This window comes from Ixodes scapularis, unplaced genomic scaffold (genome assembly GCF_016920785.2).
Source record: "Ixodes scapularis isolate PalLabHiFi unplaced genomic scaffold, ASM1692078v2 PGA_scaffold3__209_contigs__length_174095766, whole genome shotgun sequence".
Lineage (NCBI taxonomy): Eukaryota > Metazoa > Arthropoda > Arachnida > Ixodida > Ixodidae > Ixodes > Ixodes scapularis.
Window position 1 is genome coordinate 40796446 of NW_024609868.1, and position 24627 is coordinate 40821072.

The 24627-nt window shown below is 43.9% G+C and overlaps 1 protein-coding gene across 1 annotated transcript; it reads right to left on the reverse strand.

Annotated features, from left to right (window-relative positions):
* Positions 1 to 179: 179 nt before the first annotated feature.
* On the reverse strand, positions 180 to 24439 carry LOC115319268 (cytochrome P450 3A4-like). Its single transcript, XM_042292707.1, has 5 exons — positions 23842 to 24439; positions 22963 to 23441; positions 12371 to 12560; positions 2104 to 2312; positions 180 to 1155 (listed from the first exon to the last, which is right to left on the reverse strand). The coding sequence occupies exons 1-5, from the start codon at positions 24437 to 24439 to the stop codon at positions 208 to 210; spliced, it is 2424 nt and encodes an 807-aa protein (XP_042148641.1). The 3' UTR covers positions 180 to 207.
* Between the last annotated feature and the right edge of the window lie 188 nt (positions 24440 to 24627).

Consider the following 24627-nt stretch of genomic DNA (forward strand, 5'->3'; position numbering starts at 1 on the left):
GGCAGAGCATGTTTTGCCCCCCTCCCCGCCCCCGAAACAGCCGCCACTGGGCAGGGCAAACACTGGCCGGCGGCGCCCAAGGGATACCAAGGGCTCCGTTCCTCAGTCCTGGGGGGGGGGGGGGGGGATTCTGCGTCTGGTTTGCCCCCCCACTCAAAAACAAGTTGGTACACCGCTAGTGGAGACATTCGTTTGTATGGTATGTGTTCAGTCCTTACATTTTCGCCTCCTCTCCAGTCTCACCCTGAGGCCGACACCTGGGCGAAGTGTCAAGTTAGGCACCACTAGTGGGACAGGATACTGGGATTCCTCGCACGGTACGAGCTTGAAGTCGCGTAGAATCTTACAGATCGACATCTTAAGTTCGATCAATGCGAGCCGCCTGCCGATGCATGTCCTGGGCCCTATCCCGAAGGGAAAGTACGCCATAGGATGGCGCTCCGGATGGCCTTCGGCGAACCTCTCTGGAAGGAACCGAGAGGGTTCGGGCCAGTATTCCGGATTTCGGTGGATGTGCCAAGCTGGTGCGATGAGCGTGGTTCCTGCTGGAATGAATTGACCCATGACTGTTTTGTCCGGAAGACAGGTCCTAGCTACCAGCAGTGGAACTGGTGGGTACAAACGAAGAGTTTCGCGGATCACCATGTCTAAACGCTTCAGCTGATGGACGTCGTCAAATGTCAGTTCGTTCGCGTGCGAAAACAGGTCCTCCATTTCGGTGTGAACCCTCTCTTGTTCTTCTGGATGCATGGCGAGAAGATATAGGGCAAAGCCCAGTGTCACTGCCGTGGTCTCGAAGCCTGCGAGAAGAAGGATGATAGAGTTGGAGACGAGATGACGGTCCTCGATGAGCGGACCGCTTTTGTGAACATCGTAAGCAGCGTCTTCAGTGCCGGCCTGGGCGTCGAGCATCATCTGTAGCATGTCCTTCTCCCGGAGACTCTGATCTTGACGTCGAGACTTTACTGTGTCCAGCACGTTTTCAGATATACGATTCAAGAGATTGCTGAAGCTTGTGAGTGGGTAGAGAAGTTTGAGGACCGCCCTTATCCCGGGCAGTGCTAGTGAGCTTTCGACAACTGCCTTGTCTAGGTCCTCCAACAGCCTCTTGACTCCGATAAGTAGGGGATCGTCTGTCTTCTGTTGGCAGTTGACCTGATGGAAGAAACAGCGCTTCAGTATTTCATACGCAATTGTTTTACCTAAGCGTCTTTGTTGGCGTTGAATTTGTTCCCGAAAAGAAATTAATAAATTATAATTTATCAAAATAATTTAATTTTCACGTTACGTATTTCTTTCACTTTCTAAATGTCTTCTTTCGGATCATAACCTGACTAGACTCCGTGTCACTAGTTGCGTGCAGTACAGGCGAAGGCGACGCCAGGCGAGGGAAGAAAGAGCAAGCACTAGGAAGGCTGGGGAGGAGGAGGGAAACGTCCTCTCCCCTCTAACTATCCTAGTGCTCTCCTTTTCTCCCCTAGCCCCCCATTGCCATCCTCTCCCGTCCCGCCTTCCTAGTGCTCGCCATTTCTCTCTTCGCCTGCCGTTGCCTTCGCCAGCGTTGCAGGCAACTAGTGACACGCCGTATAATCAAGGTCCTTTTTGTCTTCATCCTCTAGTTTACTCTTTGCTCAACCTCTACCATAGGCTGTCTCTACATGTGTTCATTGTGTACCCTTTTTCTTTTTCTCGCAATTAACATTGTCTTTATTTTGCTATCCGATTCTTGCATAAATTTGTTTTATTCCAATTTTTCATCTTTCGTGTACTTGTCAATTTTACTCTTCGAATAATGCATTGATACTTCGACTTCGTTAAACGACATAACTACTGTAGAGTCACTCCTTTGATGAGCTTGCGATTTTGTAAAAAACCACCTTCACGTTTTACTCAACGAATTCCCAAGTAAGTTGTCCTTGCACTGCTTTTTTTTTTTTTGTAAATGATGTTTACGTACGACCTTTGTCAGACCGAAAATGGTATCTTTGAAGCATAAAACTATACATACAAGCATGTTTATATATCGTTTCTTATTGTTTAATATCTGAGAGTAGTGTATTCTATTTTTGCATATCTTACACGAGGTAATATTGCGGGGCTCACCTTCCAGGCCATGGCAATCTTAGTGATGGCGTCCAAGGAGTAACCCTGCGCCACTTGCAGCAAATCGACAGGCTCACTTTGCTCGTGATGCGTCTTCAGCACCCTGACAAGTTCCTCGGTGCATCTGCTTACAATCTCAGAGCAGAGTTTCACCTTGCCCGTGGTGAAGCTGGGATTCAGCACGTTGCGCACCTTTTTCCACTCTTCACCTGTAAAGGAGTTGTTTTTCTCTTGTATACGATTGATTGTACGAACGCTCACGTGCGTACATTTCTGGTTGTCTTAAAATCTGTGCCGAGAGATTTTACGCATTGCTAATCGGCACCAACCGTCGGTGCGTTGTAACTAGCTACATGCAATCAGTTTCTGTCTTACCCGTGACTCGACGCAGTCTTTCGTGATAGAATCATATATCTCGTTGCGGATATTCGCCATGAGGCTGTCTTGGACAATAGGGAATTGTAGTAGACCGTTTTTCTCCTCCGGTACGGTATCCTTGAGCAAAACGCCGCAGCTGCGCATGCGTGCCGTCAGCCTTATCTGCATAGTTCAAGGTCTTGTGGCGGATTACGGAGCGCTATCCGGGTGCTTAGCGGGCTGCGGAAACGGTCTACTACGATTCCCCAACAAAGAGTTTTAGGGAACCGTTTCTGCCCATCCGTTACAGTACGATGGGCCCTACGTCACGAACTGCGCATGCGCAGTTCCTACCGGACGGCTCATCGTACCGTACCGGATGGGCAAAAGGGCTCCCTAAAATTCCCTAATGTCCGCCGCATTCACTGTGCGTGCTAAGTTTAGCTGGTGACGGCAAATGCACAAAGACGAAGTGCGCTACGACGATGCTCTTTTGGTGACGTTCGATTGGCACCACATCGATTCGTAGCGTTGGCTGCGGTCGGATCGACTTCAAGTGCAACGGAACGTAGACAACATTACGATACACCTTTGCAAGCGGGATCCCGTTGTGAGGTTATTATAATGTAAGCTAGAGTTTCAACTGGTCTATGCGACTTCCGGGAGGCAAATTGAAGCGGACAGCAGCCAGTCTAATTTTGCGGTGCTGCTGTGCATTCCTGTGGGAAAACGCGCTTGAATTTTGCCTCTTTGCCGGAAAATAACATGAATAAGTTCTGTTATTTTGTTGTACCGGATAGTATGTACTTTTATTAATATTGTGAAAGTGTAATTGCTTTAGTTACAGCATTTTTCTTTACCACTGAGCGATGTTAAACTTCGCTATTTTTCAGACACTAACCTGTGTTCCATGGCAGGTATGTAAAAACGAGCGACGATTCTAAGCAAAATAACGAGTGATCTGGATGGAGAGTGCGTTCATGGTTCGCTAGCGTTCCGGTGGCGCTTATATATTATTAATATGCCCGCCCTATCACCAAATTAAAATGACTCCGTTCTGCATCTTTACGATCGGTTAAACAAACATTCGAACGTAAAAAACTAAAGAACGTGGGCTAGGAAAGTTGAGTATTTTTATTATTTCGTATTTCGGGCAGTTTTTATCAGGCACCTGTTCTCCGGCTTCTCCCTATCTGCAAAGATTTGGAGCGTGCAGGTGATGATTTTAACCCAGAACAAGCATCTTCGCGCGTAATCATGAGCAGAAAGAATAAAGCAGTACTTATTTATTACAAATCGAACTATATTACGTGACTTTCAATTTATTTTGATCGTCTGCATGCACAAGGAGTTACTTATCTAGTGTTACTGCGTAGTTCTTGACGTCTCTCTTGATTTTCCACATGTCCTTCGTTCGTTTGGCACGTATATCCCCCATGCTGGAAAGCTCCGACGCCGTGTTCGCGCTAACAGTGTCCGACAGTGCACATAAATACATGTACGAAGCCGTCTTAGCAGTTTTTTTATGAAACGAATTTCAAATAAAAATGCTATAACTGGCCAATTATTTCGTCTACGTGACTGAGAAATGTTCCAAGCTACCTAGCACGTACGCATTATTCGTGATATCTGGCCTTAAAATCGAGCTCAGAGAGAAAATGCACTCGCTTTTTCCTATAGATATGCATTAGCGGAAGTCAATTTCCGACTGGGTACTGCCTGCTTCAATTTGCAGCAGCACACTATAACGCCAGTTGAACCTTTAGCGTACATTATAATAACTCTATGGTCTATACTAGGGGTGTCGCGAACCGGCCGAGGTTCGAGTTCGACCAGGTTCGACTTTTTCGAATTTTTTGTGGAAAGTTCGACGAACCTTGTATTGACGTTCGACTCGTATGCGCATGTGCGACAGGCTGGCAAATTGGCTTCGGATTGGATGGTGATGGCTAAGAGATGAATTAAGGGCAGCGCTGATTGGTTATTTCAGTGAATGCAGTACAAAAAAAATTAAGTTATTAACTTTTTCATCAGGGATTAGAATTAGTTTTGTTTTAATTACAGCGGTTCACAAAATTAAAATAACCCTTTGCATAAAAAAACTCTCCAAACCTAGACATGCTTGTATCAAGGTTTAGCCACACTGTCCACAAAGTTGAACCGGTCGAATCTGGTGAAAAGTTTGATGGTTAGTCGAACCGGTTCGACTCAGTCGAACCCTGAAAGTACGACCTTGAAATCCGGTTTGACAAAATTTCGCGAAGACCCTTGTCTATACTGTCCAACCAGGACGTTCGCTGCTTGTTGCAGAATGTTGCTAAACGTCTCTTCCTGAAGCATACACCACTGAGCGCAGAGGCTAAAATGATTTTTAAAACATACATCTGTTGTTTTCGACTGCGAAAGAGCACAGGCCATAAATTGAAATACCTAATCCAAATAATAAAAAAAAGCAAAAAAAAAAAAAAGCCTAAAGTCTCAAGGCGTTTATCAGAAAGCACCAGAAGCCGCATGGCCATCGCGTCAATGATGACTGCGCTTGCGGCAGCACTGGCTTCCACACTAATCTCAGTGGGTTTCCACTGAGGTGTCGCGAACTTTTGTTGAACCGAATATAAGTCAAAGGTGAGTCGTGCGGGAGTGACTAATTCGAAGTTTATTACGACGTTTCGAGCGGGGACCGGCGCGGACCGCTCGAAACGTCGTAATAAACTTCGAATTAGTAGCTCCGAGAGCACGCATCTTTGACATGAACTTTTCCCGGTCCATTGTTTTTAACGCCGTAGAAGAAAAAGAAAAGGATACTGCTCCTCAACGGCCATAGCCGTAGTCGCCCCTGAAGAAGAGGCCGAATTGGCCTTGAAACGTTGGGTCCCTACAGAAGGGCTTGGTTGGTGTCCGAATTTTTTAATATTAATTACTCCCAACCAGACAGATCTCTGTCAAATGTTTACTTTTAAATTGTTTTTATATTTACCTTACTTCATATATATATATATATATATATATATATATACACATATATATCAGTGTGTCGAACCGAAAAAAATACGGGGTCGGTTACGGTTCAGGTTCAGGTAAATTTATTTTGTTCCGGTTCAGTTCCGGTTCGATTAATTCGATCCGCGGGGCGCTGAACCGGTTCGCGAACCGGTTCGGAAATTATAAATGACAAATTGCAACATCAAAATAAGTTACAAATAAAACATCTGAAATCAGCACATACGAAACGGGATACATCGTAGTGTGAGGCTCAGGGATTTCTACCAGGAATGGTTTCTTTATGTGCACTCAAAGGTTACCTCACCGACGTTTACGCATTCGGACTTATTCTAATTGGGTCCGACGCAGTAGCTGTAAAATCCGCGACCTCCTTACAAACCCACTTACAAGTAGAACTCGCTAACTATCCCGCCACCTCGGCGTGTAAGCAATTGAAGGAACAGTGGGGAGAAAATACAGCTTTCTTTATTTGAACTAGCCTTCGGTAACTCAAATTAGACCCTTAAAGAAGTTTTCATTAAACAAGATACGGAATATGAAAAACACTTCACCGAACGCAACGCCAGAAGGACGTAATAGGATAAATATTAAAATAGAAGAGTTTGCTGTCTCACAAATATGTTAGCTTCTAAGTGCCTATTCACCACATTCGGTGGGAGTTGATACCACGAGGGCGCCACAGTATTGGGTGCCCCGGTAGACTTCCGGTAGTGTATTTATTCATTCCTCAGCAACGCACAGCGGTCGGATAAGAAGAGTTTCCTTCAAAGAAGTTTCTGTAGTATGTTTGTAAGAACATTAGTGCACTGTACAAAATAGTGAAAATAACTAAAGGTGGAGAGACAAATGGAAAAGAAGAGGAAAACCGGAAGCGCGCAGGGGTCCGCCGATAGGGGGTGGTAGTGAGCTTGTTTGCAAACAAACATCGGTGAATACAAAACCGGATGCATTATTATCAAACTCCACAGCCTTTTCTTTTCTCATTCCGATGGAAGCAAGCTTCAAGAACTCGCGCGTTCTAGAAACGTGTTATGAAATGAGCACACAGCAGCATTTAGGATTTACGAGATTATAGGAAAATGAAATCCCGTGACGCGATTTTTTTTTTTTTTTTGCACAGCCTTCCAATTTTTTTTCTTCCGCGCAAGCCGCGACCAGCGCAATACTGGTTCCTATGTCAAGATTCATGGATGCAGCGTTTATATTCCTAAGACTGGGTGGAGAAGAAAAATATGTAAGCGAGGTGTGTGTCAGTTGAAGGCACTTAAAAAACAAATGGCATTGATAGCACATTCATTGTCAACAGCGCGTGGCTGAACCGTTTTGTCGTGAGCCGGAAACCGTTATTTTTTTTCCGGTTCAGTTCCGGTTCGGGTTCATCGCGATAACAATATAACGGTTCGGGTTCGGGTTCAGTTCCGGAAAAATACCGGTTCGGTTCCGGTTCGACACCCTGATATATATATATATATATATATATTTATACAACGGGCATGGTGGCGGGAGGCCGAAGGCGTGGGTATATAACTGAGAAGAAAAAACCCTTAGTGAAAACAGCAACGGACGATTTGTCGTCCGTAGTCCGTTGTTGCTGTTTTCCCTAAGGGTTTTTTCTTCTCAGTTATATATATGTATATATATATATATATATATCTTCTGGCACGCCGGTTACAGAAAAATAATGGGGCTGCACTCACCCCGTTATACCGACAAAGTAATGACACATTTGCTTACGTATTCGTTTTCTTTGCGACTTACGCCCTCCACGTTTATTATGAGCCGGTACGTTCTCGGAACTGTACACATTTGTTTGGAGGGTCGGTGGTACACACGAACAGGAACGTAAAGACGGAAGCAGAACACGGGGAATCGCAAAAGCTGACCTTGGTGATCCCGAGGAAATAGGACAAATAAAGAGTAACAAAAAAGAAAAAAGACGATCGGTTGGGTCTGCTTGTTTTTTGCTGCGACTAGTTAAAGTTGCAAAAGTGCGCGTCAATTTCTTTTTATGCAATGCGCGAGGTCGATCTTTCTTCTACAAAATAGGGCATTAAAAACACAACACAAAAACAATAAAGGAAGAGACTTTGCAAAATATACTTTTCTGCTTCGTGCATTTTGAAGCGTCACCAGCAATATATGGGGCCCAACGGGGCCACCGAGTTCCTCGTCTTGCCCAGCCGTTCCGAAGCAGCCGAAATCAATAAGAGGACCGTTGGGGCCTTTTCCTCTCGGTTTAATGTATAATCACATGGCCAGCTTTCTGAGACACGCTGTTTTTGTTCCCGATTCTCACGACACGTGGTGTATCAACCTTGAGCAAGATAGAGTGCCTTCCTACACACGCGCGCATTTGCTTGAGGGGTGACATCTCAGCCATTGTCGCAAAAGCGTCAAGTAAATTGTGGTCGCTACGTAGGAAAATGTGTCACTGTACTCCTGCGACAAAGCTGACGGCCTATAAATCGCTGATTCGTCCTTTGCTGGAATATGCTGACGTTGTATGGGACCCGCACTCGCAATCGCTTATTGACCAATTGGCAGGCCTTAAAAAAAATCGCTTGGGTTTATTTACAACTCGTACGGCAAAGATTCACACGTGTCACCATTGTATACCGCCTCCGGGGTGTGTATATTATCATGTCGAAGGAAAGTAATGCGTTTGACATTTTTGCATAACATAATTCATAATAACGCTGGTTTAAATTTTGATGATTATTTACAGAATAACGCAAGTCGCGCTACAAGGCAGGAGCACGAGAATTTGCTCCTTGAGTTCTGCTGCAGAAAATATGTTTTTAAAAACTCATTTTTTCCTCGTTCTGTTAGTGAGTGGAATGAGTTGCCACCAAGTGTGACGGCGATTGCTTCTACCACTTTATTTGCGAGTGCAGTTGATGAATTGTTTTTTGTCACCAATGACTAAGCTACTTGTTTATTGTTGTTTGTTCATTCGACTCATTGATGGTTTCTGATGTTTGTCTATCATGCCTTGGCCCTCAAAAGTTGGCCGGCAGTATTCTCAAATAAATAAGATAAAATTGTTCCGCCCAATCGTTTTTTTTATGCATTTTGAAGCGCGCGCAATTTGTTGTCACTCGGCTCGAGCGCGTAGCTTTGGCTAATGCATAGGCGCCATTTTACCGCCCAAGTCACGCACCGAGTGCGCGAGAGCGTCACGCGCTGGCACATTCAGGGCAACAATGGATGTCTTCACCCTCAGACAGACAGACATGTAGGCACCCTAGAGCAAGATAAATTGAGAATTCCGAAGCGCGCGACCGCTATCCAAACCTCCTCTCCTGTGCATCTCTCAAGCCTTCCATCCTTTTCACCGTTTGCGTCTGGCCAAACACTTTACTAGGGGGAACGCATTCCACTCCGCTCATTTGCATTAGACAGAACGCCTATATATACAGCGCCGAATCTAGCCCTGACGGAGGGGAGGCCCGCGCCGAGTCTTCTTTTTTTTTATTTTTATTTTTTTTGGCAAACAAGCTATCAGCATCATCAGTCGCAGACATTTCACGACTACGAGCTATGCTACGCCGGCGGTCAGTGCGCCAGTGCAAGCCATTGTCTCGAGGTGTGAAACAACGTCAAATGTGTTGCGTGGTGTTTTCATTTGATACTTTTTCGAAACGATGCACACGATATACCCCGAGTTTTAGCAAACATTAGTTTAGTCTAGGTTTCTGAATTTGGCTTTTAGGAACAAAAAATCTCTCCAATTATGTGTATTTTGTCATTTTACGTTCAAGGGGCAATCTGTTTGTTTCTGCATTGCGTATGTTATTTCAGTGTTGTGCGCCACTAGTATGGTGAGTTCTGGAATCTGTATCCTCTAAACGAGGAAACACTATTGTTTTTTTTTAAGGCGCTACCGGCTGTTGGTCAGCAAAGCATTTTGTCTTTAGTCCTTAGTTTTTAGCCTATTCTTATTTGGCTCTGGAGAGCCGCGGCACCGCGGAAAGGCAGCAGCCCGTACCATGGAGGCCCGCGGTGCCGCGACTAGTGAACATGATGATGTGATGAGTATATACATGTATGATGACGACAACATGGATTGTTGGTATTGGGGAGGATGGCAGTCCGATTCGCAGTAGTCCACTGGCACGCCGTTCGATCGGTGCATGAAGGAGCCCTAGGAACATGATGGCGCTGTTGCTCACTGGGTCCCCTGGGGTCGAATCATCAGGCTCCAAGGAGGTAGCCCAGTCAAAATAGAAGCTGCCGCTTCCGAGGAACCAGGGCTCAGATTGAGGCACCGCCGTTGCCCGATGTGTTATCCTCTCAACGTCGTCGCCTTTTTTTCTTTAAATTTATACGCGTATATATGTATAAATAAAATAAGATAGATAAAAAGACACACAATCGAACGGCCAGCGGCACGCCATTCTAGTTATATTTTTAGTTATTTCTAGTTCTTTCTAGTTATACACGCCCGAAATAATTTTGTTCAGTTTGTGTATGTAACCGAGCTAAAACTTTACGTACACAGGCAAATTCAAAGCAAAATATATACAATGCAAGTGTTTCTGACCCTACATAACAATTGCTTATTTTTAAAATCCAGGGCACAAATTTTGATTGTAAACATCTAATTATTATATCGTCATGTTATAACCGCCACATGCTTAGGCAATATGCTGTCACAAACGCATCGTACAAATCTTTTTTTTCTTTTTTTTCGATAAACCTATGTAAAGGTAGCTTGGTTGCAAGCTTCTTGGTGCACGGCGGGGTGCTAACTTTACGGGGGTAAAAAGCGGGCCGAATATGAAAGTGTCGACGAATAAAAAGTATTATTAAAATGCCGAAACTTTAACTGCGTGTGTGCTATGAGTCGGCAGCTATTATATTCCTCGGGAACTTTACGGTTCTTAATTTCAGTGAGAATAAATTAAAAATTTTGTCAAAGCGGCCCATAGACCCAATGCAACAATATTATATCGGGCCCAGGAATAAAAAGTATACAATCCTGAAGTTCAAGTAGGTATTAAATAAGAGTGTATTAGTGCCCTATATAGATATCCCGGGAGCGTAAGAATTTTTGCAGTAGTTTGGCTGAAATTATCATTTTACTGCGTTTTGCTGAGAATAGCCAAAGAGGGCGCAAGGAGACCGTGTCCAGGAATGCTGGGGTTGTTATGATAGCTTGAACCAGCCAATGATACGTATGTTTGATCATGAAGACTACAGGGAGCGCTGATTCTGGCGTACTGATCTATACTCTATTCTCTATCAGCTCCAGTATGGCGTACATATCGTTTGCGGCGTGCTGAACGCTTTCTCTTTTTATGCCGAGACAAACGCGTATAGGGTAGGGTGTGTTCACATAACGACGGTCATAAGGCGCCGTGCCTATTTTTTGCATTCTATTACATTTTTATGTGAGGTTGGGAAACATGTCCACACAACAAAATATATACCTTAATTACGCAAAAAAAAAAAAAGAGCGTCATTGTTTTGTAAAAAAAGAAAACGAAAAGAATCGCGCCTGAGAGGGGGTGGTACAGCTATTTCCCCAATGGCGCGTAGACGCAAATTTAAATGCAGCATAAATGAAAAGAAATTAAACTTTCACCTAGGTAAATACGTTTGTGTATAAAGCACGCCAAACGGTCTGCATGAAGTAGTCAGATTCATTTTATTTAGATTTATATTTCAAGTAAATAAATATACAAACGTGGCCTCTTGCACAACTCTTATTTTTGGGCATTTTTCGGAGATTTTTCAACACACTTAGAATTTAGTTTTTAAGCCTAAACATTTTCTACGGAGTATTTTCTTTTAATTCTTTTTTTTTTTATTCCTTAAGGGCCGAATGCGCCGCAAATATTCCTTTTTATGGGCAATATCAACGAAATCACAAAATTTTTGGTATGTTGTATGATGTCTAAGAGATAATGCGACCAAGTAAGGTGTGTATAGAGTGCTCCAGCACCACTAGTCGTCGAGACAGAAACCCTCTAACGGTAATTGACTGCAACATATGGGCCTTGAAATATGCTCATTTTATATTTGTTTCTTAATTTAGAACAATAAAATGCAACATGTTTCTACGGATTTGGAATTAACTGTTTTCAATGGTTCATTTGGGAAAGTTTAGAAATTATCAAAGATGATTGCTTCTTTTTTTTTTTTTAATTGCCGCAAAAAAAAAAAAAAAAGAAGTAACACTTTTGACTTTTTCGATATTTAGAAAATTTCCGGGAACAATGGAAAAGACACTTTGTATAGCTGAGCGCTGACGTTTTTTTTTGTTTTTTTTTGTTGTTAAAAGTGAACAAGGCATGAAATACGCTGTACAAAAAGTTTCAGCTTAAAATCTTCATTCTAAGATGTGTTGAAAAAATCTCCGAAAAATGCCTAAACATAAAAGAGTTGCGCAAGAGGCCAAGTTGTAATCTTATTTTAAATTAAGATTACAAACTTGGCCTCTTGCGCAACTCTTTTATGTTTAAATAAAAATTCTTACTTCTTCGTGTATACCAGTTGGCTTACTTTATATATAAGCATATTTAAGTTGTAGGAAGTTTTATTTTTTATTTTTGCGGCCTTCAAAGTTGCGCCTACCCGCAATTGGGAAACGTTGTTCCACCTGCTTTCAGACGCGAATTCTTTTTTTTTTTTTTGTTACAAACACAATAATTGTTTTTGTTGAAATAGGGTCCGTTCCGTTGCGTGGACATGTTTTGCTACATCGTACAAAAATATAATTGAAAATGCAAAAAAAAAAAATGAGAAAGGCTTGACACCCCTATGGCCGTACTTATCTGACCACTCTTGTAACTAAATGTCTGCACACAGGCTACGACACATCTTTATCACTTGGGCGGAATGTTCTTGTACGCAAAATACGACAGCGCGGCCCTTGGTCGTGAGACACTGGAAGGGCATTCACCTCGAAGGAAAAGCAGGCAGCTCGTAAAGGGTTCGACGTCGATGACGTACTGCGGTCGATCCTGGAACGTGGCCGATTCTTTCACGAAACACCGGTGAATCAGGTCGAGGTCCGCGACAACCATGTAAGGGTGCTCGGCCATGAAGAACCCAAAGACTTTACCGTACTTTTGGACCCACTGGTCGAGCACCTACGAGGGAAATAAACACGATTGCAGCGAAGTTTTAGATTCTCAACCGTTTGAAATCCGCATGCATGTGCATGGCCTCCTCTATACGGACAAAACCTGGCAGATCGCCATGAGACGCGGCCGCCGAAAGGGAAAAGGTAGCGCGGCAGACAACGCATGAGAGGAGAGGCAGGCATGTAACGGGCGCCCCGCTGCGGCGAGACGCGGAAACACATTTCTCCCGAGCGATGCAATGTCCGCTGGTGCTCCTCGCGTTCTTCCCGCTACCGCTTCTTTTCTCGTCAGGTTTGAAAACCATGTTTCGGGTCCTTGCCGCTGCAGAAGCTGCGTGAAAGGCCAGAAATGTTCTCTGCTACCAGATCCTCGCGCTCCGAATCTGCGACCGGGCACTCTACGGCTCCGTCGTCGAACTGCCAGGCTTTGCGAGTATAGAGCAGGTTATGGCATGTGTCTCCAAAGGGCGAAGGCTGCGGCAGAGAGCACTGGAGCCCTGGACCAAGAGCCCCACCTAGACCAAACGTCTCCTGCAATCAATAAAAGTTTTCTCCGCCTCCGCCCCTTCACGGTAGCAACGCGTTTGTGATGCAGCCCCATCTGAGGCCCGCTATTCTAACCCTCGTTGTCAGAATGTTGCAAATATGATCGGTTACCTGGCGGTATGTGGTTGTGAGAACATTACACACGTACGCTAACAAAGCGTCGTGAACCTGGCATTTGGTGCACTTTATCAGTAATACTTCTTACTTTTATTCATTCTGATTTTTTTTTCATCATGGGCATTTTACCCTTATTAATTTTAATACAGGTATTTCTATCAGAAATGAGGTTACGAAGCAAATCAAGGTCCCAGGACCCAGGGATTGAAATGGTATTACTTGGATTTATTAGACTCTTACAATGCGAGGAAAAAAAAAAAAAGCAATGAACTACGCATTAACTTTTTATGTGATATTTTCTTGAAACTTCTTCGAAACAACTGATGTTACTCCTAGACGTTTTCGTTATCTCTTTTTTATGGTATCTTTATGTAGTACACACAGTCCCTCGTGTCGATGCGGCAAACAGTCAAGAATATTGAAAACAGACGAATACTAAACGAATCATTAAACATGCAAAACGAAATATTTGTACCACGAGGATCTTAATAGGTCATGCGCGTACCAAACTCCAACGTAATTAAGCGGACGCTACTCTGCTTGCCCAGCTCAAAAGCGCCGTATCCCTGTTTCAATAAACACTTTATTTCACCGGAGCGCAAGTTCTTCTGCTTCTTTCGCAGGGGTTGTGGTGACGTCAGAACGCCGAGCTCTGATTGGCTCTGATTGAAGGATAGTGGGTAGACCTCAAAGGCAGCTTCCTTTGAGGTCTACCCACTATCCTTCAATCAGAGCCAATCAGAGCTCGGCGTTCTGACGTCACCACAACCCCTGCGAAAGAAGCAGACGAACTTGCGCTCCGTATAGGTATCGGAAACGCCGGGCGTCGTTTATTATTATGTTCACGTTTTTCGCTGCGTGATTTGTTCTTCGCCGTTCGAATCTGCTAATGTCGCCATTTAATTGGCTGCGGAGCCTAAAGAGGCGCTAAGAACCTGGCACGCACTGTGTTTTACTTAGAAAAAACTAACAGTAAAAAAAGTAGGTTGGCAGCGATTTTTATTTTTTAAGTTCTATCATTTCTTGAATTATAGGCAGGGGGATGGCATGACGTCACGAGCCTCCTCCGCAAGGCAACGTCTTCTGAAGCCGCCTCTCCCCCTACCCTCCTCACATTTTTTCCGGAAACGGTATGCATTTCGGGACGAGTCGGCCTTGCCACGTGACCTTTCCTGGTAGGTTCTAGTAGAGGGGCTATTATGGTAAACTGTAGTCTGTTCAATCTACGGTGTAGGCAGTGAGCGCGGAGCCGGAGGGTGTCGAATTTGTAGCGTCTGCGTGTCCTTCTTTCGCCTTGTATTCACGGAGTAGGCAGTGAGCGCGGAGGCGGTGGGTGTCAATTTTGCAGCGTCTGCTCGCTGTTCTTTTGCCTTGTAATTCTCGACCGCTACGGATAGAGCATGCACTGTGGAATTTCAGGACTAAAGCACTTTTTCGCGGTGCACCTACGTCGTTGGTAAATCCCTAGGAGGCCTCGTAATGTAAGTCGAGCGGCTCGCTCGAAGCAACGTCCCAGCTGAGACGTGTCTCAAAAAGGCGCTGTCAAAGGTAGCACTCAATCTTAAATCGCATCTCACCTCTGCTGCGCTGTCATCGCGCGACGCAGCAGAGGCTGGTTGCACTATCTTTCAACGGGGCGCGGTGCCGCCGGGGCCCAGATGCGCTCCGATAGCAAATCGAAACTTAAAAACCCGTCGAATTTGTGTGGTTTTTCAGAAAGCCGTAAAATGCTTCGCGTGCCTTCTATCGTTCTGCAATTTGTTGATTTAGTGTTTTTCGACGATGCTGAGCAATTTTCTAATTGAAACCATGCCCTTAAACACAATATTAAACAAGTTAATTACGCGAAAATAATTATTAACTTAATTAACTCGGACTTTAATCATTTTTCTAATTGGGCCCCTGGCCCCAGACCAAAACGACACAAGCCTTTTTTCGTTGCGATGAGTAGTTTTTGCAGGAGCGATTTGGCCTGAGTTCTCTGAAACACCCTATATATATATATTATTGATGGCTTCTTATGTAATGTTTTTCTTCTCGTGTTAATTATGTTAAATAGTATAGACACAATTTTAATATTTGTTCTTGTATATTATTTTTATTGCGTACTTTTCTCTTCAACTTGGTTCCAATACTGGCATCCAATGTGTTTTTAATTGAATTTGTAAACTTTAAAATGGCTAGCGTTTCATATATTAAGTAATCAGGAAAACATTTATTTCTCTGTGTCTAATTTTCAGCAAGTGCAAACAATCTACCAACCCCCGAAGAAAAGGCAAGCTATGTCTCAAAACTTCCTTGGGGCCATTTTATCCGGGGACCATTCTGTCCGAGGTCATTTTTTCCGGAATCATTTCGCCCGGACCCTGTTCAAACCAACAGTTGGATGAGTTGAAAAGCCTATCAAGAGTTCATTTCCGGGATAAGCCGCTTACTTCCTGTGGCTTCATACTTATTTGCTCATTTGCTCCATGCGCCATTCAGCCGCTATAGTGGAGATGAGTTGTTACATCATCCTGTAATTCTAGAATCGATTCCCAATTCGGCTCCAGCTTGCGTAACACGCACACAGTGCACAATAATCAGCGATTCGGTGTGTGCGTATGCAAGTTCCCTAACTGGCCAAACTCGCTAGCACGTCGCGAAAGCAGTGTTTTCCGTTTGCTTTAATGGCGCTAGCACATCATCTGTGTAGTCACGTAAAAGCAAAATTTGATTGTGTAGCAATTTTCATGGGACTGTTTCTAAGTTCTGCCCCAAATTATAACATTTGCACGTAAAAATTAAGTACATACCTTAATGCTTGTTGCGAGTAATTGATTTTCCTTTATTGTTCCATAATTCATATACTTACAGTAAAAAAAAAAATGCTCGCGCTGTATTGAACATAATTGCTTTGCTAAAATGACCAATCTTTAGAAAACAATTGATAGACGTATTAATTACAAAACCATTAGGAAACATCACCTCGAGGTGTGTTTACAAGTCTGACGCTGTAATGAATTGGCTGTTTAACTCTGCCAGACGAGCACTTGAGGCCGTAGTTTTACCTATTTTCCTCTTCTGCGAAAGCAACTTATTACACGAATAAAGTCGTACTCAAATAACACAGCGGCACACTTGATATGAATAACAATAAAAACTCTATCTGTATAGTTTATCGCATCACTTGTACATCTTCGCGTCCAACGGTCCTCGCGACGTCGAACGGGGAGTCGCCACCCGATCGTTGCTCACTTTTAGTTCGAATATAATGGCAGAACAAGACAAATACAATTTCTTCCTTAACTTTGGACTACCAAAACACTCTCCCTGTGACTTCAGACAACAAAACGCAAAAGTATTGTGATCAGTATTGCAACATTGAACCATGCACAGACTGCATCATCGAGCGAGAAGTATCCTTCAAGAAGGCGTTAAAGGCTATGTTACCTGTCCGTGAGACAGATGGCACTCTTTTATCTGAAGGAACCTCGACAATGTATTGTCGTGACTCTGCTAAGTGCTACGAGTCGTACACTGACCGCGGGTAAAAAAATGAATGAGCCCAGGAAAGAATAGACCGGCTTACGATCGTAGGGTTCACTTCGGTTCAACTTTGGGTGAAACTAAGTATATTAGCAAGCGCAAATAGACTGTACTACCTGCAGGCGGTCTCTCTTGAGCTGCTTCCAGTTTCCCCAAAAGAGATCGGGATCAGGACCCGGGATGCCGTGCTTTCGGAAGAGGCCATGCAGCCGACGCCGGTTCAGCGCCCACACCAGGACCATGGGCACTGTCAACAGCAGCGCGTAACCCAGGACGCTGAAGATCGCAGCACTGCTCATCGCGGACGGCTGAAACACACGCGTGTTTCGTCTCACTATCCGGCAGCAGCGCGCAGAGTTTCCTACGAACGCCGCTGACCTCGTCCCCGTTTAATGCGGTCTGGGTCACGCCCTTCGATTTCTTTCTAACTTTCAAGGAACTGATTCGTGCGTCAAGGCTGCAGAGTGTCTGAGTAGTTGCAAAAACAACTGTCTCAATGTTTTATTTATTCGTAATGACGTGCTTTTGCAGAGTCGTACGGCATCAATCGGAGGCGTTGAGTGTCCGAGAGGAGCGACGGAGAACATATTTTACGACCGAAGACACGTTACGAAACAAGAAATGGTGAAGATGCTTCTGAGGGCAAGGACTCACATATTAATTATCGCGACGTGGGTGAGCTAATTACCGAGTACGACTTAAGATTCGTTCAGCGTTCAGTCAACTTTCTCCGCCGAGTGAAAAGAAAAGAAAAATAATCAAGGTATTTTTTATACGTCCTCTAAACTGCTCCCACTCCGTGAGGAGAAGGACGCGGCGTTCAGGTAACTTTTCAGAGCTGCTCATATTGTGACTTTCGCGTTTCGCCGCTCTATTCTTGTCCAATTGTAGACAGACGAGATGGACCTTGTGTGAGCCACGGATGTTGTTAGCCGTATACTCTTGGCAGACAATGGATAATATTGGTCCGGAGCAGAAATGGGCATTCTTTCGAAAAGCTATAGTATTTGAAATAAGAATTGATAATACTTAGAGTATTTTGTTCTCAATTCCTTACTAGGAAATATGTTTGACGACTGTATTTAAGCTCCAAAAAAGTAGTATTTCAACTGCAATTGTCATAAAATACAATTTTGGGCTCTCTTCGCGATGCGAGTAAGGTCAAGAGCACAAGAGCGAGAGAGAGAGAGAGAGAGAGGTGTGATTTTATAAATAAAATATAATAGCCCGACCTTGGCCGTGGCGTTATTTGAGCACCCTTTACTTTAAAGGGTGTACAAAACTCAAGCAGGGTTTGTCTTGTGTACACCCTTCTACATCGCCTTTGCTTTTTGTGCTGTGTGTTAATTTTACTAAGTATTAACCAACCATATAACACGCATCGCCACCCTAATTGCCAACAAACATCGAAGAAAAAAAAAGCAGAGACGAACAAAGAATGCAAGGGCGGGGTAGAATTATTGACGGCTTTATACTGTGTCCTAAAAAGCGTTGCAATAACGACATGCTATTTGAAAATACTTTACTACTATTAAACTTCAGTTAAACGTTTATACAAAAACAAACAAACATTGTTTTGTTCTTACAATCGTAGCACAGTCAGCGTAAACGGCACTTTTTGTATTTTACGTAGACGTGGCATTGACAAGCATCAAGCTTACCCCTTCAGTGTTAGCTCCAAAGTGACTAATTTTCACCACTGTAGTAAATTTGATGATAATCCAAAAATATAAAAAAAAATAAAATCACAATAACTTGAAGGTCGATTGTTTGTACTCACTGTGTCTCGTAATTTACGTGCCTACATTAGGACGGACGATTTTTATTTCTAAAGCCTTTATACCTTTTAAGCACCTTTTTGTCCTAACTTGTGAACTGCCCTCTTTTGTTTTTTTTTGTTGTTTTTTTTCTTGAGAACGGGGCCCTTTTTTTTACTTGGTTCAAGTTTGGGTCTAGATATCAAACGACATGATGTCCTTGAGAATTTCTAAGATGGCAAATACTCTTTGTTGTATATGTATTTCTAATTTAAATACTTTTGATTATTTGTAATTGCATTAGTAGTGAATTAACGTATTTCGTATATGTATTTGGATACATTTTTGCACGTATGTTGCCCATCTCTGGTTCACAGTAAAGGTGTGTGTTCAAACGACGGACCTGTCCCCAGAGAAGTTTTTACAAAATCCGTGACGCCACTTTTGCTGGGCTTGCAAATCCGCCTGAGGAATCTTTTGTGTCATGTTTATACAGACGTCATGACGCTTCGGCGCGTCGGTTTGGCCCTAGCTTCTACTCGCTTTGCTCTTTAAATATGCGTATTTATAACGTGATTGCTAGTACAAAAAACAAGACTAAAATATACATAAAAATGCATAGATAAAAAAAATGTAAGAGATAAAGTGCGTGCAAGACCGCTGCCAAAATTAGAATGCGGCAAGGATGTGGCAACAGAAATTTAGAGGGTACATATTCTGCTCTTGCATGCATATATATTTCCCAGTATACAATTGTATCTTGAAAAATAAAAGGAACATATATAAAAAGTTCGACGACAAAAAATACAAAAAAAAAAACAAGAACAAAAAAAAAAAAAAAAAAAGAAACAAGAATCCTATGGCGCCCATACAAGCGATGGCGAAATTTTCGGTTTACCCCGAACATTTTACAAGCGATACCTAAAATTTTACAGGCGCTTGGAAAATGAACTAACATAGAAAATGTATCACTATAGTATAGTGATACATTTTACAGGCTGTGTGGTGAAGTTAGCGGTGTGTCCATAATAACTTACCGGATAGTATGAAGTATAGCAATTGAGACTTATTTTGGGGTTTTCTTTATCTAAAATTGATTTCTTACAATTGCCTCCGCTTTTGAACAATTTATTAAGGGTTAAATTGTTTTCTTAAGAACAATGACAAATCGCGTGCGATTTCTTTTTGTTTTTCTTTAACTTTCTTTTTATTTTATTTCATTTATTTTTATTTGCTTTAAGCAACCAGTATGCGAAACTTTAAAGTAATATGCAGTCTACTAAGTAATATCCAGTCTGCTTTGCGAAAACAAAACAACAAGAAGGACACGGCAGTTTAGTCATGTTCTGTAGAATGGTATGCACCCGCGGGCTAGATTGTAATTCATAGTTTGAAGGGTGAAAGCGCTAAACACTACGGACGAGTGAAAGAGACCAACACCACAGAGCGCTACCTTCTTTCAAGGTACGGTTTCATCTCGTAAACTCGTAGAAAAATAAATAACCCCAATGACAGCCGCCTTCCCAATAATAGTTGTCTGTTCTCGAAAAAGCGTTTTTGCAGAAATCATGGTCAAAGTTAGAACTGTGTGCAGTGGACTCACCTTATTTGAAGAACCAATGTCCGATCGATGTCCCTGGTGCGTCTGACAAGACAGATTAAAACGACGCAACACGGGTGCGCGCGAGGACGAAAATAGAAACGATGTAAGAAGGAAGACGTCTTGCGAAAAAACACCGGCCTGCCAATAGCCAGACGATCAAACCGGTCAGATGTGGAAAACATTCCTTATTCATAAGTCGAAAAGAGAGGGGGAAAAGTCAAGACTGCTGAGCAGAAATCTAAGCATGCGACTGATATCGCGCTGCGTCAATAACCTTCCTCGCCTTCGCATTACAAGGACTGGTATGTTTACAATGAACAATTTATGTCAAATTCCTTCGGTGGATTTGGAGTGATCCAAATGCGTTTCATGCTCGTTCCTTCGTTGCGGTAGATGCGAGCGCGCGTCAAAGAGTGTCTGCTGGCACGAGCTTTAAGCATTGTCCGTGCCACTAGCGCTAAGGCAAAATTTTTTAGCGGCTTTTGTATTTTTAATGTGAGTGCGTACAGTCGGCATCGGGTACTGGAAAGAGTGGCATCACCATAGTGAGAAGAACATTGAGGCACCCTAGGTAACGAAACTCATAATTAGTTGTGAGTTGTTTATACAGAGTCTGCCTGAACATGGCGAAATTGTCAGCCACTGTAGATAAGAAGTTACGTGCACCACTCAGTAGTGATACACGACCGCACGCCGGTACGATGCTCATTCAGATCGAAACGGGCAGGGGTGAGGATTGAACCCAGGATCTTTGGGTTCTGCAACGCAAGCTTTCGCTCCACTTTGCTGAGAGCTGGTGTGTGCTAGCCCACTCGGCTACCGATCCCTATAACGTAACTTGTATCATTGATTGATTGAAATCGTGTCTTTATTGATGAGAAAGGTTCGCCTGCCCATGGTCTGGTGAACCTGAGGCAGGAGGGAGGGGGTTGTGAGGGTTGTAGGGAGAGGGGATTATGATGATGATTAGGTAGGATCAGACATGCACAAATTACTCAAAAAAGGTAGTTAAGTTACTGAGTAGTGACGCCAAAAGTAATTGGAGTAGAGTAGAAATTACGCATTTGTAATAGTAATTGAGTAAACTACTAACTACTGCAAAAAGTAGCGAGTTACTTTGAAGTTACTTTCGAAGTTACTTTTTGTATTTTTGTGGTAGCCTGACACATCTGACAAGAAACTCGTTTTCAACAAAGAGGAGGTTTTCCCTGGCGTAGAAGGTTGGAAGGACGCGAAGGATTAAGTGAACAAGCATCGTCGCTCGTACAGTTGTAGCTTGAAACGGGAAGGTGCTCCCATGAACGGATTATCCGTGTCTGCGTTTATGGGCGGGGGAGTCCGGCTTTGCAAGGGAGTATGCGCTGACGACGAGGCGGCCATGGTAACAGGCGCCCAGCTGCGAGTTCATTCCAGTAGTGCCTACCCGTAGAACCCCAAACCACTTGAGTCAGTACTCACTAAAGGCAGACAACATGAAAACAACAACAACCCTCGGAGTGTCCCCGACTTCACGGTTGCAGTTGGAGGCGTGACGCCTACGTGCATTACCGGATTAGGTCAATACCCGACCAAGGCTTGCTAAGCATCTGTTCCAGCGTTCGTGCGCGCCAGTGTTATGTTTGGGCTGCTCGTCGCCACCTTGGCCCTAGGACGCCTGTGGGAACGGAATATGAGGTGGCCCTTTGCTCGTCACTTCATCTGCCGGCGTCTTATTTATTTCTGCGCTCAAACTTTTTGGGGTGAGCAAAATTAGCACTAGATTTTGAAAGTAGTTAGTAATTTGAGTAGAAGTTACCTAAAAGATGTGGTTAAGTTAAACTACTAATTACCCAAATAAAGTTGTAATTGAAAGTTACCAAGTTACTCGGAAAAGTAGTTATACTACAATAGCTTGAGTAGAGTAGTTGAACTACGTCCAAGTCTGGGTAGGATGAATTGATGGACCGTGGATGTCCTGATAAAACGTATCAGTGAATCCAGGATTTGCTTTCTGCGTTGTGCCTGTCCTTTTGGGGTGGGTCCAGGCTTCTAAATTCTTTGGTTTCGCCTCACTCGTTAGAGAGGCCCATGCGTCTTGTTTGAATTTCTCCAGACTCTTGTGTTTTGTTGTCAGCAACGCTCCTGCGATGCACTTGTTGCACACAGGGTTGATGTCTTCATTTCCTTCTTCCTTTTTTGTAAATGCTGCTTTTCTTGCCGGTGTTAAGGCTGTACCGGGCCTGATTCTTCGTAATCGTACATTCTCCTACCTCGTGTACCCTTGCGTCATTGGGTCTTCCACTGTCAGTAGAAGGCCTTTCAGGTAGAGTTCGCGTTCTTCTTTTGCCGATTCGGCTTTTTCTTCTGGGTCAATGAAAGTTTCTTCGGTTACTTCTTCCCGAGAGGATCGGCCAGTTGCAGAGCTGGTGCTGCTACCTGCCTCCGCGGCGGCCTGGTGTACCCTCTCGTTGCCTGGGATGTCAGCCGGCCCGGGTAGCCATTCAATTGTCAGTGTAGAGCCTTGTTTTTTTCAGCTTCTTTGCGATTATATTGATGTTTTTGACTGTCCTGTTTCTTGTTTTGCTGTTTCTGCACGCTTTAAGCGCCGTCTGCGAGTCTGTGAATATTCGGGCCGTGTAGCCCGGCTGGAGAGTTTCTTTAATGTCTTCAGCAGCTGCCAGTATAGCTTTCAGTTCGGCCTTTCTGACGGACGTCTGTTCTGAGAGTTTTGCTGTTTCAAGTTTGTTCCCAGTTTTATCTGTCCAAGCTATAGACACGGCCGCGGTGTTCTTCGCGGCATCCGTGTATCTTATTTCTCCCTTTCTTTCTTCTTATGTAGGTGCGTGTCTGGGCCTGGGGTCCCCCTTTTCAACTAAAACTTGAGTCTTGGCATTCTTCATAGCTTCGCGGATGACATTTTCTATGTCCTCATTCAGCTTGAAGCTCTCTTCGAGTATCTCACGAAATTTGTCCCATTTTATGAATGTTCTTGATTCCTTGGCATTATTTCCTCCTGTATGCTTGATTTTTATCTCAATAGGGTAGTGGTCGCTGCCGTGTGTGTCTTTCCATGGAGTCCACTGAAGATCGAGGTTTGCCGTGGCCAAAGTAAGGTCTGGTGCGGTGTCTTTGTGATTTCTTTGTTTAGCCAGCCTTGTTTTAACGCCCGGTTCTTCGCAGAGCTCGAAGTTGTTGGTTTGCATGGCTTCTAAGACGTCTCTGCCTCTCTTGGCGTTAATCTCGTATCCCCATTCGCGGTGTTGCGCATTGAAGTCTCCTCTGATGATCGTTGGGTCTCCTTCCGCTAGCTCTGATATCTTACGGATCCACTCCGCCGTTTCCCCGTCGTTACGGGTACCTCTTGGTCGGATTTAGACCGAGACTACAACAAGCCTGATATTACCCCTCTTCAGCCTGACTGCAGTCACCTCCCGTTCGTCCGAACATAGTTGGGAGGTGTTGACGTAAGCATGTGGTATGTGCCTTCGTACGCCAATGGCCGCCCATCCTTTTTTCTCCATGGGGTTTTTCTCTCTGTAACTGGGATTTGACTTTATTGTATGTGTCACATAGAATTCAAACCCGGGTAGTGTCATATTGGGCGTTTTTGTTTCCTGTAGGAGCAGGATGTTAGGTGGTTCCTCTCTATCTAAACGAAGCCTCATCTCCGCCATTCTCTCCGAGAACGTGTTGCAGTTCCATTGAACGATTCGGGTCGTTGCCTTGTTTGTCGGTCCGGGTCTTTTACCTTTATTTACCATGCTTGAGGGTGGCAGTGTCTTTCTTAATATCTGCCATAACTCTGAAGACTACCTCAAAGCCCATTGTCATCTCCGTGCTCATCTTGGCTACCTTTGTTTTCAGCTTAGTTGCTCTGGATTCCAGGTCTTCCTTCTTTTTGGGCTGTTTTGTCATTCCTTTCGTTGTGCTTCGAATCCAATCAGGTGAAATCCATTTAGGGATTGTTTCTTCATGGTTGCCTTTTATTGCCGAATCTTTCATATGATTCGCGTTGAACCAAAAGACTTCCTGAAGATTTCCTTTAATGTCTTTTTGGTTTATTGGAGGGGTTGGTACTAGCTTGGCCGCCGCCGCGTAGTTTGCCCTTCCTTGTTGCGATCGCTGCCGCTGACTGGTCTTGTTCTTGGGTATCTGTCTCTTGGGGCATTCACTTCTGAATGCCACACGGCGTCCGCCGCAGTTTCTACACTGCGGTTCTCGTTCGCATTCCTCCATGTCTTCATGTGCGTGTCCATACTTCCCGCAGCGGCGCTCCTTGTTAGGACAGACATCGGTCATGTGGCCGAGACCGTGGCAGCGGAAGCACAGTATTGGTCTCGGGAGGTATGGTTTCATATCGTAAACCTCCCTGTAGAATATAACTTTTCTTGGGAGCGTTGTTCCTTCAAATGTTATGACCACTGTGTTGCTATTTTTTTCCCATGAGGCGAGCGCAGACGATCTTGTTTGTTCTACAATCCATGTCTTGCTTGAAGGTTTCAGGGGTCTCATCATTGTTGTCACCATGCAAGTATGTAACTCCA

Bases quoted from the DNA above. Each gene is read 5' to 3' on its own strand.
- LOC115319268 (XM_042292707.1), bottom strand. From the start codon at position 24,439: ATGAAACCATACCTCCCGAGACCAATACTGTGCTTCCGCTGCCACGGT. The intron at 12,561-22,962 runs GTTTTAGTTGAA...TTTCCCTCGTAG, and splicing joins TGAAGAATGCCAAGACTCAA to GTGCTCGACCAGTGGGTCCA. The intron at 2,313-12,370 runs GTGAATGCCCTT...ACTCCTTTACAG, and splicing joins CTGCCTGCTTTTCCTTCGAG to GTGAAGAGTGGAAAAAGGTG.